This window comes from Eulemur rufifrons, chromosome 25 (assembly GCF_041146395.1).
Source record: "Eulemur rufifrons isolate Redbay chromosome 25, OSU_ERuf_1, whole genome shotgun sequence".
NCBI lineage: Eukaryota > Metazoa > Chordata > Mammalia > Primates > Lemuridae > Eulemur > Eulemur rufifrons.
Genome location: NC_091007.1, coordinates 11921920 through 11934503, shown reverse-complemented (window position 1 = coordinate 11934503; position 12584 = coordinate 11921920). Strand labels below are relative to the sequence as shown.

General features: G+C 34.5%; 1 protein-coding gene across 1 annotated transcript in view; it reads right to left on the bottom strand.

The window, feature by feature from the left end:
• The window catches only part of STAM (signal transducing adaptor molecule), a 48634-nt gene that overhangs the window by 17891 nt on the left and 18159 nt on the right, over nucleotides 1–12584 (bottom strand). Inside the window, exons 3-6 of the mRNA XM_069458687.1 lie at nucleotides 8272–8347; nucleotides 8095–8190; nucleotides 5827–5973; nucleotides 705–795 (exon numbers count right to left, since the gene is read on the bottom strand). Of these exons, the coding sequence (XP_069314788.1) occupies nucleotides 705–795; nucleotides 5827–5973; nucleotides 8095–8190; nucleotides 8272–8347 (410 nt within the window). The remainder of the gene's footprint in view (nucleotides 1–704; nucleotides 796–5826; nucleotides 5974–8094; nucleotides 8191–8271; nucleotides 8348–12584) is intronic.

Below are 12584 nucleotides of genomic sequence, written 5' to 3'. Positions count from 1 at the left end.
AAATTAAACTCTAACAACACCAAGTGTTGTCAGGAGGTTAAAATAATAATAGTAGTAGTAGCTTTCATACATTGCTGATGGAAGAGGAAATCATGCAACCATTTAGCAAAGTTGAAAATGTACCTATCCTATGATCCAATAATACAACTTTTAGTTACACATAATAGAGGCAGTAACACATACATATACACAAAACAACATGTGCAAGAATACTTACTGCAGCATTATTTGTTACAGTAAAAAAATCAGAAACAACCCACATGTCCATCAGTAAGGGGGTAGAAAAAGTATGGTACATTTATTAGTACACCAGAGTACTATACAGCAGTTAAAACGAATAAATTTGATTTAAATGTCTCATCATGAATGAATAGATCTTAACCATAAAGTTGAGTGAAAAAAGCAAGTAACAGATGGTACTAAGAGCATACTATTTATGAAAAAAGAATTTTGTTGGACACAAAAAAGATATTGTTTATATAATAGATATATAGTATCGTAAAAATATAAAAACAGACTGAAAGGACACATATAACAACAGTTGCCTCTGAAGAAGGGAGAAAAGAATGACACTGAAGAGGAAAACAAAGACGGTTTCAGCTTTAGCTGTAAAGCCCTATTTATTTTATCTTTAAATATCTTAGAGAAAAAATATTCAGTCAGCAGCCTATCTCCTTCCCACCATCAGGGACGTAAAAACGCACCTTTTGCTAAATCTTCTTCTTCTTTTTTGTTAGCCACAGTACCAGGATCCTTGGCTACTAGAGCTGGGCTTGCTTTTGCTTGTTCTGCAGCCTAACACACAAAAAAAGGAACACAATATTTGAAGGTTGGTCTCAAATTCTCCTACCCTTAGCTAATCTAAGAATTTGCAAGACCTTTCTCATCTATCTACCATAGACTTCCGAAGAAGAAAAATCGAAACTGGAGCAGCTTCCACCTTGAAAGGAGAGGGAGAAGAGTCAGAACTGGGGGACGCAGACTGAGAGCAACTGGACATTTAGAGCAGACAGCCTAAACACACTCTCCCAGATTGTGAAAAGAGGTTAAACCAAAAGCAGATAATATGCAAATCAGAAGACTAGAGGAAATTTAAAAGTTTTTTAAAAAATTCTAATACCAGAAAAGGGGTTAGGAGAGGGAAGGAGATAATTATTTTAAAAACAAATAGTCTAAAAAATTTTTTAAATATCTATTCAGTAGTTGTATTTTATTGCTTCCTCCCAGATCAAAAGTCAGGATGTTATCTTCAGGAATTCAGATTTATATATAATGATACAAATCAAATACTCATAAAATCCTATTTTATGAACCAAAACACAAGTAGTTAATCGTGACGGTATATCATTGCCTATAATAACATATTTTATAAATAAGGCACTATACAAATATACAAATAAACTTATATAAACTGATTCATTCACATTTCTGGAATTAAAAGCTTCTATTCTAAGCCTTAAGACCTCCATGGCCTCTTAGTTTCTGCACAGTGTTCAAGGCACATCAGAATCCAGCCTATCTCATCAGCCTCATTTTCAACCGTTCTACCAGTTACCAGAAACTGCTAGCAGTTCCCGAGCAGTCTATATACTGGTACTTCCACACCTCTGACACACGTTTGCTTCTGCTTTTGCTCTCCTCCCTCAAGTTCCTTTAGCTCCATCCACTTTTTCCCCCTTGAGCTTCAACTCATAGGTCAGTAAACAGCTAAAATATCACTTTCTCAATGAAACATTCCTAAATTCCTCAACTAAACATTCTCTCCTCTTTGTTCCTCTGACAAGACTTTTAAACAAGTTCTCATGATATGGGTGGTTAAGAATGCAAGTTGTGGAGTCAGGCAGACATGGGTTCAAACCCCAAGTCCTCCACTTTCTAGCTGCATGACATTGGGTACATCAACCTCTTTGTGCCTCAAGTTCCTCAGCACTAAAATGAGGGTAATAGCACCTACACCTCATGGGTACCTCCTTGCCTATTTAGAGGATTAAATTAACACACGTAGCTTCCAAAATCAGATGAGATGGGGCCCATTCATGGTTTGTTTGTTTATTTATTTATTTATTTATTTATTTTTGAGACAGAGTCTCACTCTGTTGCCCAGGCTAGAGTGAGTGCCGTGGTGTCAGCCTAGCTCACAGCAACCTCAAACTCCTGGGCTCAAGCAATCCTTCTGCCTCAGCCTCCCAAGTAGCTGGGACTACAGGCATGTGCCACCATGCCCGGCTAATTTTTTTCTATATATATTTTAGTTGGCCCCATTCATGGTTTAAAACAAAAAGTATAAGATTATCTCCAAGAGGTTTATAATGTATATAAAGATAATACACATGAAAACTACAGCAAAAAGGATGCTGAGGTGGGGAGTAAAATGGCCCTAAACAGCTGCAAGGTTTCTGTATTTTACATCAAAATCAACTCAAAGTAGGTTGTAAAAAAAGTTATGAATATATATTGTAATCCCCAGAGCAACCAATTAAAAAATGGAATTCTAAAAAATATTCAAATTATCACATGTACAGCACTAAGAACAGTGGCTGGCACAAAGTAACAGGCAATAAATCTCAGCTTGTATTACAGTATCTAATTACATGTCTGTCTCTACAACCATACTACATGTCTCTTGAGGGAATGTTCCTAAATATTACAAGCAATCAATAAATGTTCACGGAGTGTATGAAAGGCAAAATATTCAACATTATAGCAAAATACAATTCTATATTCTTCACTTACTGTATTTCATGTTGTCAAACAAAACCATAGACATTTCTTTTTTAAAAAGCTCGTAAGAAAACAGTTTTTTGGAGCTCAATGAATACAACTTTAAGCACTCTCAATTCTGATCCATCTCTAGTTGTAATCTTCTTTAGATAATGTTTTAATTACCAACACTTCTAAAAATTGAAGGTAGACTTAGAAACACCTTTTATCATTTATATGAATTTTTGTTCACAATCTGGTGGATTTCACAATATAGACATAGGTCTTTTGTCGTCTCTGAAGGAATCTCTATCAATCAAAAAGGAGGTACAGAAATAAGCTATATTAAGCCCTCTATTCCCAAACTGTGCTTTTCAAAGTCCCTTTCTATCATCAGGTTCTGAGTATAACAATGATACTTGTTTTAGTAACTAGTCAAATACAGTAGCAGTGTTAGCCTTACTTCTATCTCTACATTCAAACTTGGTGCTAAAAGAGCTGTATCAGCATAAGTCAGGTGACTGAAGTATAACTTTTCTTAGTATTTTTACATTATTTTCTTCTGTACTTGGATGAAAAAATATACTTATAAAAATCTATTTTGTTGAGTATGCCCTGACAAAAATCTAGTCTGATGAAAATAGAGGGATCCCTTAAGTGGCTTTAAAATCTAGAGGGAGTTCTGCAGTTAAACCTATTTATTTTTTTCATTAAACATGAAGCTTTTTACACACAGTTTCCAATGATAAGATTTTCAGAAACCACTAAAAAAAAAAACCACTCTATTTCATCATATTTTACTTTATATATATTTTATATATATTTCTTGTAGCCAAAAGATAATAACTATAACTAGTTCAAAAGAAGAACTTTACTATTGCTCCTCTGTGTCCTGAACCTCTTGAAGAAGACAATAACCTAACTTCTCCACCAATCAAGAAATAATGCTCTTGCAGTGTTCACTCCAAGTCTCGTCCTTTGAAGCCCAGTCTGGATAGACACATATCCACTAACCTCTCTATCAAATGGAAGGCAGGATCCAGTAGTGAAAAGAACACTGGACTGAGAGCATGCCTGTGTTCTAGTTCCAGCTCTGCCAACTACTAGCTGCAGCCCTGGGCAAGTCACTTAACCATTCTGAGTCTCAGTTTCCTCATCTGTAAAATGAGTGGATTAGATCAGAGGATCCCTAAAGTTGTTCCCACAGCTATCTAAGATTCTAGATTAACCAAACATGGCTACATACGGAAGTGATCATTAATTCTTCTTCCTTCTTCTATAAAGCAAGTCCCTTTGTGGACTGAATGCAGCTTTCACGTGTACTGAAAGCTGTACTCTAGAGCAGTCGTCTCAAGTTTCAGTGTGCATACAGAATCATTTGAGGATGTTAAAATGGAGATGATGAATCTACAGGTCAGAGATGGCACCTGAGATGCTGCATTTCTAACAAGCATCCAGGTGATGCCAATGATGTTGGTCAATGAACCACATTTTAAGTAACAAGTTCTAGAATAGCTATAGAAAATACTATTCCACTGAGTTCTACATGCTTTTGTTCTCTGCAGAGAACAAAAGTTTACTCTTTGATAAATCAACATTTTTTTCTGTTCTCAAGAAATTTATAATATCTTGGATTACTCTGTATAAAACTGTTCCTTAATTATACAGATTCTAGAAATTATTCTGAGAATAGTAAATGCCAGCTATCAATTATGAATGAATACTTCTCAAAGACAATTTATAATTTATCATTATAAAACTAATTACAAACCAAAATTTTTTCAAGTAAGAAAAAAAATATCCTTTGTTTCCTTCCTTCTTTCTCCCTGATGTACTTTTCGGTATTCACATCTCAAGAGCACTAAGATAAACTGGAAATGCCTTGGGAAGAACGTCTAGCTAGGTCTGAATGAATGTAAATAATCTACATGACTCCTTTAAGTGGTCAAAAGACCAAACGTAAGAAAACCCCTCCATACTGAGAGTTTTCTGTTCATGGTTTCACACCACTCATTATACTCTGCCCCATTCCATAGGGTGGGGAAAGATAGTAAATTACCACATATTTGAACCCCCTTGATTAGCTGGGCATCCTAAAGGATGGTTACCGAAAATACTAATAGAAAAGGAATTAAAAAATACACCCTTTGATTTTCTGTCCCATATGACATGAATTAGAAATTGATTCCATTACATAAATAATCTTTTTGGGGGGGTTGGGGTGGGGGAAGTTAAGCCTTTCAATCATATCTGCTGGGGGAAAGGAAGAAGATTTATGTACTGGTCAGCTCTTATTAAGGAAAAAGGTGCTTCCTGTGTTTCTCTTCCCATTTACTCCTTGTATCTCCTTCCCATTTTTTTTTTATTTTTTTTTATTTTTTAGAGATAGAGTCTTGATCCGTCATCCAGGCTGGAGTAGACTGCAGTGGTGTGATCATATAGCTCACTGTAGCCTCAAATTCCTGGGCTCAAGCAATCTTCCTGCCTCAGCCTCCAGAGTAGTTGGGACTACAGGTACATGCCACCACATCTGGCTAATCTTTTTTATAGAGATGGGGTCTCACTATGTTTTGCAGCCTGGTCTCAAACTCCTGGCCTCAAGCGTAGCGGTCTTTCTTCCTCAGCCTCCTGAGTCCTTGGGATTACAGGTGTGGGCCACTGCACCCAGCTTCCTTCCCATTTTTAATACACGTATTTATAAATTGCCTAATCAAAAGAACCTCTAAACTCATCCCTAAATTTTAAGGCTATCCTGATTTTTGAGCCATCACTCTTTGTACATAAAATTATAGCATTAAGAGCATTTAACAGTATTGTCAAAGAATCTGATATAATACAGCTATTTTGTTGATAATATTACAACTATTAAAAAATTTAAAAATTGCAAAATGTTAAACCCATTCACTTATAAAGAAGGACAGACAGTGTGAAAGTGGAGGTTAGAACACATTAATATTCCACTATAATATTTTTCTGGCACCTTTGAATGCACAACAATTATTAAGAACAAAAATTCCTCTGAGCTAGTAAAAACTACCTGAGAATGGAGGAAAAAAAGAAAAATTCAAATAAATGTAGCTATGTTACAGAAATAAACTGCAGCACATACACAACTTTACAAAATACCTGTGAGCCAATGGCTGGGAATGTAACTCCTTGTTCCTTAAGGTTCTTAATCATTGCTGATATTAGACTAAGCTGTGGATCATTCTTAAATTCATCTGTCCATTCAACCATAAGAGCCTTTAATTTTTCACATACTTTAGGATGACCCTATAAAACAGAAAAAAAAAATTACTAACAAAGTACCAATTTCCTGACTAATGATTTAATATAGACACTTTAAATATAAAAATTATATAAAGTGTTACAGATCGTTTTTTGAATCACAAATTACCTCCAGCTATACACTATACATATGAATATATAGTTGGTTACTAGAAAAACTTATGTTATCTTCACACTATGAAAAAAATAGAAGAAACCATTATATATATCTAATTTCAAAATTAAAACATTAAATATGTAATAACTTATTTTAGAGATCAGAAAGACAGGACTTTTCAGAGTATTTTGCAACTAAGCAAGTTTTGTAGGTCAGAAAGACAAAGAAAAGTAGTTTATTTTTTCTTTTTGCAAACCAATAAAAAAATACTGAAAGGAGAGAATAAATGACATAGTTCCTTTATTCCTAATTCATGACTTTTTAATGGAATTAAAAGTCATGACTGTATGTTTTTCCCATGATGCTTAATTATGTGAGGCCTGGTTTAACATACATTGCATATTAATCATCTTGGAAACTTCATTTCTTCAAAACCGCATCCCTTCCTTAAGTACAAAAATAATGTTTATTGTAAAACATTTACAAAATAAAGATAAGTCAAAGAGAAGTCCTCTCTCTTATACATAGTTGTTTTTCAAAACAGTTGTTTACAGTATTAAAGTTTTAATATTGCAGCTTCTCTTCACTTAAATTATAGAAACTATGATGTTAGGATCTCTTCATAAACAGTTGTACATCTTGATGGACATTCAAGACATTAAAAGATAATGCTTATTAATTAGTAGAAATTAACTAAATGTAACTGAATAAAGCAGAAGAGGAAAAGAATTATCACATAATCATAATGTTTGAAAAGTACAGATTTTTAAATTTTCATCACATTTCTGTACTGTTTTTCTACTGAAACCTAGTATTCATTTTTTTTTTCCCCAAACACATGAGGCATTTTCCCTTTTAACATTTGAAAACTTTTTCTTGATATGTAATACCCCTTTCACCAAAAAAGCCAGAAATAATTACCTTTACAATGCACAAATTTTTACTGGGAAAACACAAATATTATTTATTTAAATTTTTTAAATTCCTTGAATTGTTTGATTTGGATTCTTTATTCCACATGCAATTAAGTAGACAGTTGCAGGGTCCCCAAGTCCCCCCACCCTTCCGTGTCCTAATCAAAAAACAAAAAGTGCCTTGACCCACTCTGCAACGCAGACAGCTGCATGTTTTCCCCTACAGGTTTGAACCCAACCCCGGGCTTGAACATTCCCAGGCACTGATAAAGCTGTTCAGGTTGTTCCTGAAACACTAAAAAATGAAATATGTTGCTAAACATGTAAAAACCAGCTGTAGCCCTGAGCCAAATTCCTTAAGCCCTCATATAAACTGCATAACCCAACCCTTTCATTACAAACATACCTGGGCAGAACATCTCTTTTCTCACTGTCCCTCATGAGGACACAGTGGCCCTCTATATGTAAGTTCCCCTAATAAATGCTTTGGACTGATCACCCTGGTGTTTAGTGCTTCTTTTTTTGGCATCCCAACTGGCCCCATCTGGGACGGACTGGGGAAGTCTCTTGCAGGAACTCCCTTGCTGTCACTTTTGGGGCAACTCCAGCTGTGGGTTCAGCTGGTAAGAAAAGCAGTATAGTATTAAAATCCTGTGATGGCCAGGTACTGGCCTTATTTATATCAAGATAAAAACTCAAAGTGCCACATTCTTTCGGCAGTATTTCTGAAGGGTTCTACATTAGGAAAATACCTCTGTGGCTATAAAACAGTTACAAAAAATGTGCCTAAAATGAACTATTATTTAATTAGATATAGAAATACATGTTTTCTTATCAAATGAAAGAATGATGGCAAAAAGAAGTTAAATATACTCTAATATGTCTTGAAAAACTTGACTCTCAAAATCATGGGAATATGTATTCTCTTCAGCAAAATATAATATTTACTTACATATTAAACAGATATAGCCTAGAAAGGGTTTTTTAAAAAGGTACGGAATAGTCTTCTGTGATTTAAAATGTGAAGAAATGAACAATCAAATACATGAAGAAAGAAGACTGCCTTAATTAATTTCTGGAAATGATGTTCCTTACCTTATTTAATACGTTGCTTACTTCACTAGCAAAATCTCTTGAACACACTTCTAAATGAAAAATTTTGCCACAGTTTGATACACATGCTCCTAGAAGCTAAAAGTATAAAATCAGAGGTTAAAAGGGCTCAATCATGGCAGATAATTTTGTGGTACAGCTTAAAATGAAACCACTTACAGTCAAAGCTTGCATAGCAACATGAGGATCTTTATGGTTCACCCTCCTCATAATAGACCGAAGACAATCCTTAGGTCTAAAAAATGAGAAATGTAACAATTAATTAATATTACATCTAACTGTTCCCCCTTAACTGTAGGCAACAGACCACCATACAAAAGAGAGAATTCAGTAGAGAAGTTTAATTTTTATTAATGACAGAGATGAAAAACTGTATATTAATTACTTTAAAATTTTCAAACAAAATTAACAGGCTCTCTGACTTAGCAATCAAAGATTCGGAATTTCAGGCAAATTCTGGGTGAAAAAAAATATTTTGAAAACAAAATGGTAGGCTAAAACTTCCACTTCCAACCATGATGGAATACCTGGAACCAGGTATTTCTAGAAAACTAGAAACATATATTTAAAATATATATTGAGGTAACTATTTGGGGACATTAGGCCACAGGTAGTACTGAATGATGATCCCCAAGAAGAAAAATAAACTAGATAAGCCAAAGGTTTGCGTCAACTTTCTGCCTAAAGGCACTTTCCTAATATCACTGCAGATTTGCTGCCTAAAGGCAGTTTCTGTATCTCAGTGCAAGAAAGGTGAAACCAAGAAGAGCTCAGTGTAACTTCTGAAAGAATAAAGTTCAACACTCTTTAACAGGAACACAACAAAACCTGGTGATCAACAATATAAGATTCAAAATACCAAGCATTCAACCAAAAGTTACTACACATGATACAAAGAAGGAAAGTAACACATAACTAGAAAAAAATTCAGGCAACTGAAAATGTAGACATAACAAAGATGATGAAATTAACAGTCAAGGGCTTGATATAAGCTATAAGTATGTTAGAAATCAGCAACATAATGAGGAAAGAAGTGGTATATAAAAATGAATGAGATAAAACTCTAGAGATGAAAAATATCTAAAATAAAAAATTGAATGAAATTAATCAGATATGAAACGTCAGTAAATTTAAAAACATGCTGAAGGTATCTAAAGTACAGAGAGAAAAAAGACAACAAAAAATTTAAGAGGGCCACCACTAAAAATATTTTTGAAAGAGAAATGAAAATAAAACCATAAAAATATTTAATGGATACATAAAGGACAAATAGAATTTTTTTTTTAAAAAAAGAAGAAACAGGCCGGGCGCGGTGGCTCACGCCTGTAATCCTAGCACTCTGGGAGGCCGAGGCGGGTGGATCGCTCGAGGTCAGGAGTTCGAGACCAGCCTGAGCAAGAGCGAGACCCCGTCTCTACTAAAAATAGAAAGACATTATATGGACAACTAAAAATCTATATTAGAAAAAATTAGCCGGGCATAGTGGCGCATGCCTGTAGTCCCAGCTACTCGGGAGGCTGAGGCAGGAGGATTGCTTGAGCCCAGGAGTTTGAGGTTGCTGTGAGCTAAGCTGACGCCACGGCACTCACTCTAGCCTGGGCAACAAAGTGAGACTCTGTCTCAACAAAAAAAAAAAAAAAGAAGAAGAAACATATACAAATCATCTAGAAAAATGACAGATTAAGATTTTAATTCAACCATATCAATACATTACTTCAGTAGTTTTCAAAACATGGAATACTAACAGGGATAAAGAGGGAGCATTACATACTAACAAAAAGGTTAACTCCCCCAAGATAGCATAATTCTAAATGTCTACGTATATAACAAAAAAACTGCAGAATATATAAAGGGAACACTGATAAAGCTGAAAGGAAAAACAGACAAATCTATTGGAAACTTCAACATATCCCTCTCAATAATTCGATAACATAAGAACATAAAATACAGCAATGGAATATGTGAACAACACTATCATGCAACTTGACTATGCTGACATTATAGAACAATCCATCCACCAATGACAATAATACACATTTTTTGAAATGCATGGAAAATTCACCAAAATAGACATTCTGAATTATAAAAATGTTGACAAATTTAAAAGGACTCAAGTCATATAAAGTACATTCTTTGACCACAACAGAATTAAACTATGAATTGATAAAATGATAGCACGAAAATTCCCAAATATTTGGAAATCAAATTAACACATACCTAAATAACTCTTATGTCAAATTAAATCATAAAACCATAATTTCACCTAAGGACAAGAAAATCAACTACTCTGTACAAGAATGCTCATAGCAGCTCTATTCATAAGAGCCAAAAACTGTACACAATCCAAATGTCTATCAACAGATGAATGCATAAATTTTAATGTAGTAATACATTTTTTTCTTTTTACTTTTTGTACAGATCGGGTCTCACTATGTTGCCCATGTTACCCAGCCTGGTCTCAAATGCCTGGCCTCATGTGATCCTTCCACCTCAGTCTCCCAAAGTGCTGGGATTACAGGCATGAGCCACAGCACCCAGCCATAATATGTTCATTGTGGGTTTTTTTTTTTTTTTTTTAAATAAATAACAGAGACGAGCTCTTGCTGTGTTGCCCCGGCTAGACTCGAACTCTTGGTCTCAACTGATCCTCCTGCCTCAGCGTCCCAGTATGCAATTACAGGCACCAACCATCACAACCAGCCTCAATACCTCTTAGCAATAAAGGGAACTACTGATACACACAAAACCTTGAATTCATCTTAGAAAAATATTCAATGCTTGACATATGATTACTTACTACACAATTCATTTTATGAAATTCTAGAAAAGGAAATTTAATCCATAATGAAAGAACACATATTAGTAGCTGCCTAGGGTGGAAGGAACTTTTGGTTGTGATTAAATGCTATCTTGATAGGGTGGTACTTACATAGGTGTATATATTTGTCAAAACTCATCTATCAACTATTATACCATACATTTACAAAGGATGCATTAATCATACCTCAGTAAAACTGATTTTTTCTTAAATGGCAGACCAAGCACGTGGCAAACATGTATTTCATAGGTATGCCAAATGATAATTAACAATAACAGTAATGCAAAGTAAACTACAAACTCAAACATCTGTGTTTAGGTTGTCAAGAATCTGTATAATAAGGAACTCAGTATTCAAAACTTTCACAGTAAACTGAGTCTTAGAAGAGTTCAGTTCCTTGCTCATGATACCAGTTACCAGGTAGTAACAGGCACTAACAATATTCAAATCTATCACTCTAAACACTCTATGTTCTGACCACAGATTTGCCTTTCAATGAATTAAGATAACATAAGCAGGGAGCTCTTTATATAAGACAAAGGAAGATAGCCTCCAAATATTAAATCATCAGATTGAAATGATATATATTTTACTCTTATAACTCAACACAGCTATATAATATTCTATCCCAAAATAGCAGAATACACATTCTTCGCAAGTGCATATGGAACCTTATGCAGGATAAACAATATATTAGTCCAGAAAACAAGTTTCTATCGATTTAAAAGAATAAAGATCATAGAAAATACATTCTCCAACACAATGGAATTATATAAATCAATGACATAAAGAAATTTAGTAACTTAAAATATGTGAAAATTAAACAACATACTCCTAAATAGCCAATGGATCAAAGAAAAAAAGATCACAAAGGAAATTAGAAAATACTTTGAGATGAATGGAAAGAAAAACATGACAAGACTTACGGGATACAGTAAAAGCAGTGATTAGAGGGAAATTTATACCTGTAAGCACCTCTATTGAAAAAACAAAAGAAGATCTCACTACCACCTCACACCCATAAGGATGGCTACTATCAAAAAAATAATAATAATAAGTACTGACAAGGATGTGGAGAAACTGGAACACTTGTGCACTGCTGGTGAGAATGTAAAACAGTACACCAAACATGGTATACACATACAGGAAATACCATTCAGTTTTAAAAACAAAGGATATTCCAACATATGCTCTAACATGGATGAACGTTGAGGACATTATGCTATGTGAAATAAGCCAGTCACAAAAAGACAAATATTGCATGATGCCCCTTATATGAGGTACTTAGAGTAGTCAAAACCATGGGGACAGAAAGTAGAATGGAGGTTGCCTGGGGCTGTGGGGAGGAGGAATGGAAGTTATTGTGTAATGGGTATAGAGTTTCCATTTTACAAGATGAAAAGAGTTCTGGAAATAGATGGTGATGATGGCTGCACATTATGAATGTATTTAATGCCACTGATCTGTACACTCAAGAACTATTAAGATGGTAAATTTTATGTTTTGTGTATTTATTTTACCACAATCTAAAAAACTGAAAAGAAAAAAAGATCTCAAACCAATAACCTAAACTTTTTCTTTACTCTGCTCACCATCTTCTTAGCCCATCATTTGGTTATTTATTTCTATCTTCCACCAGCAGACTATTGTATTA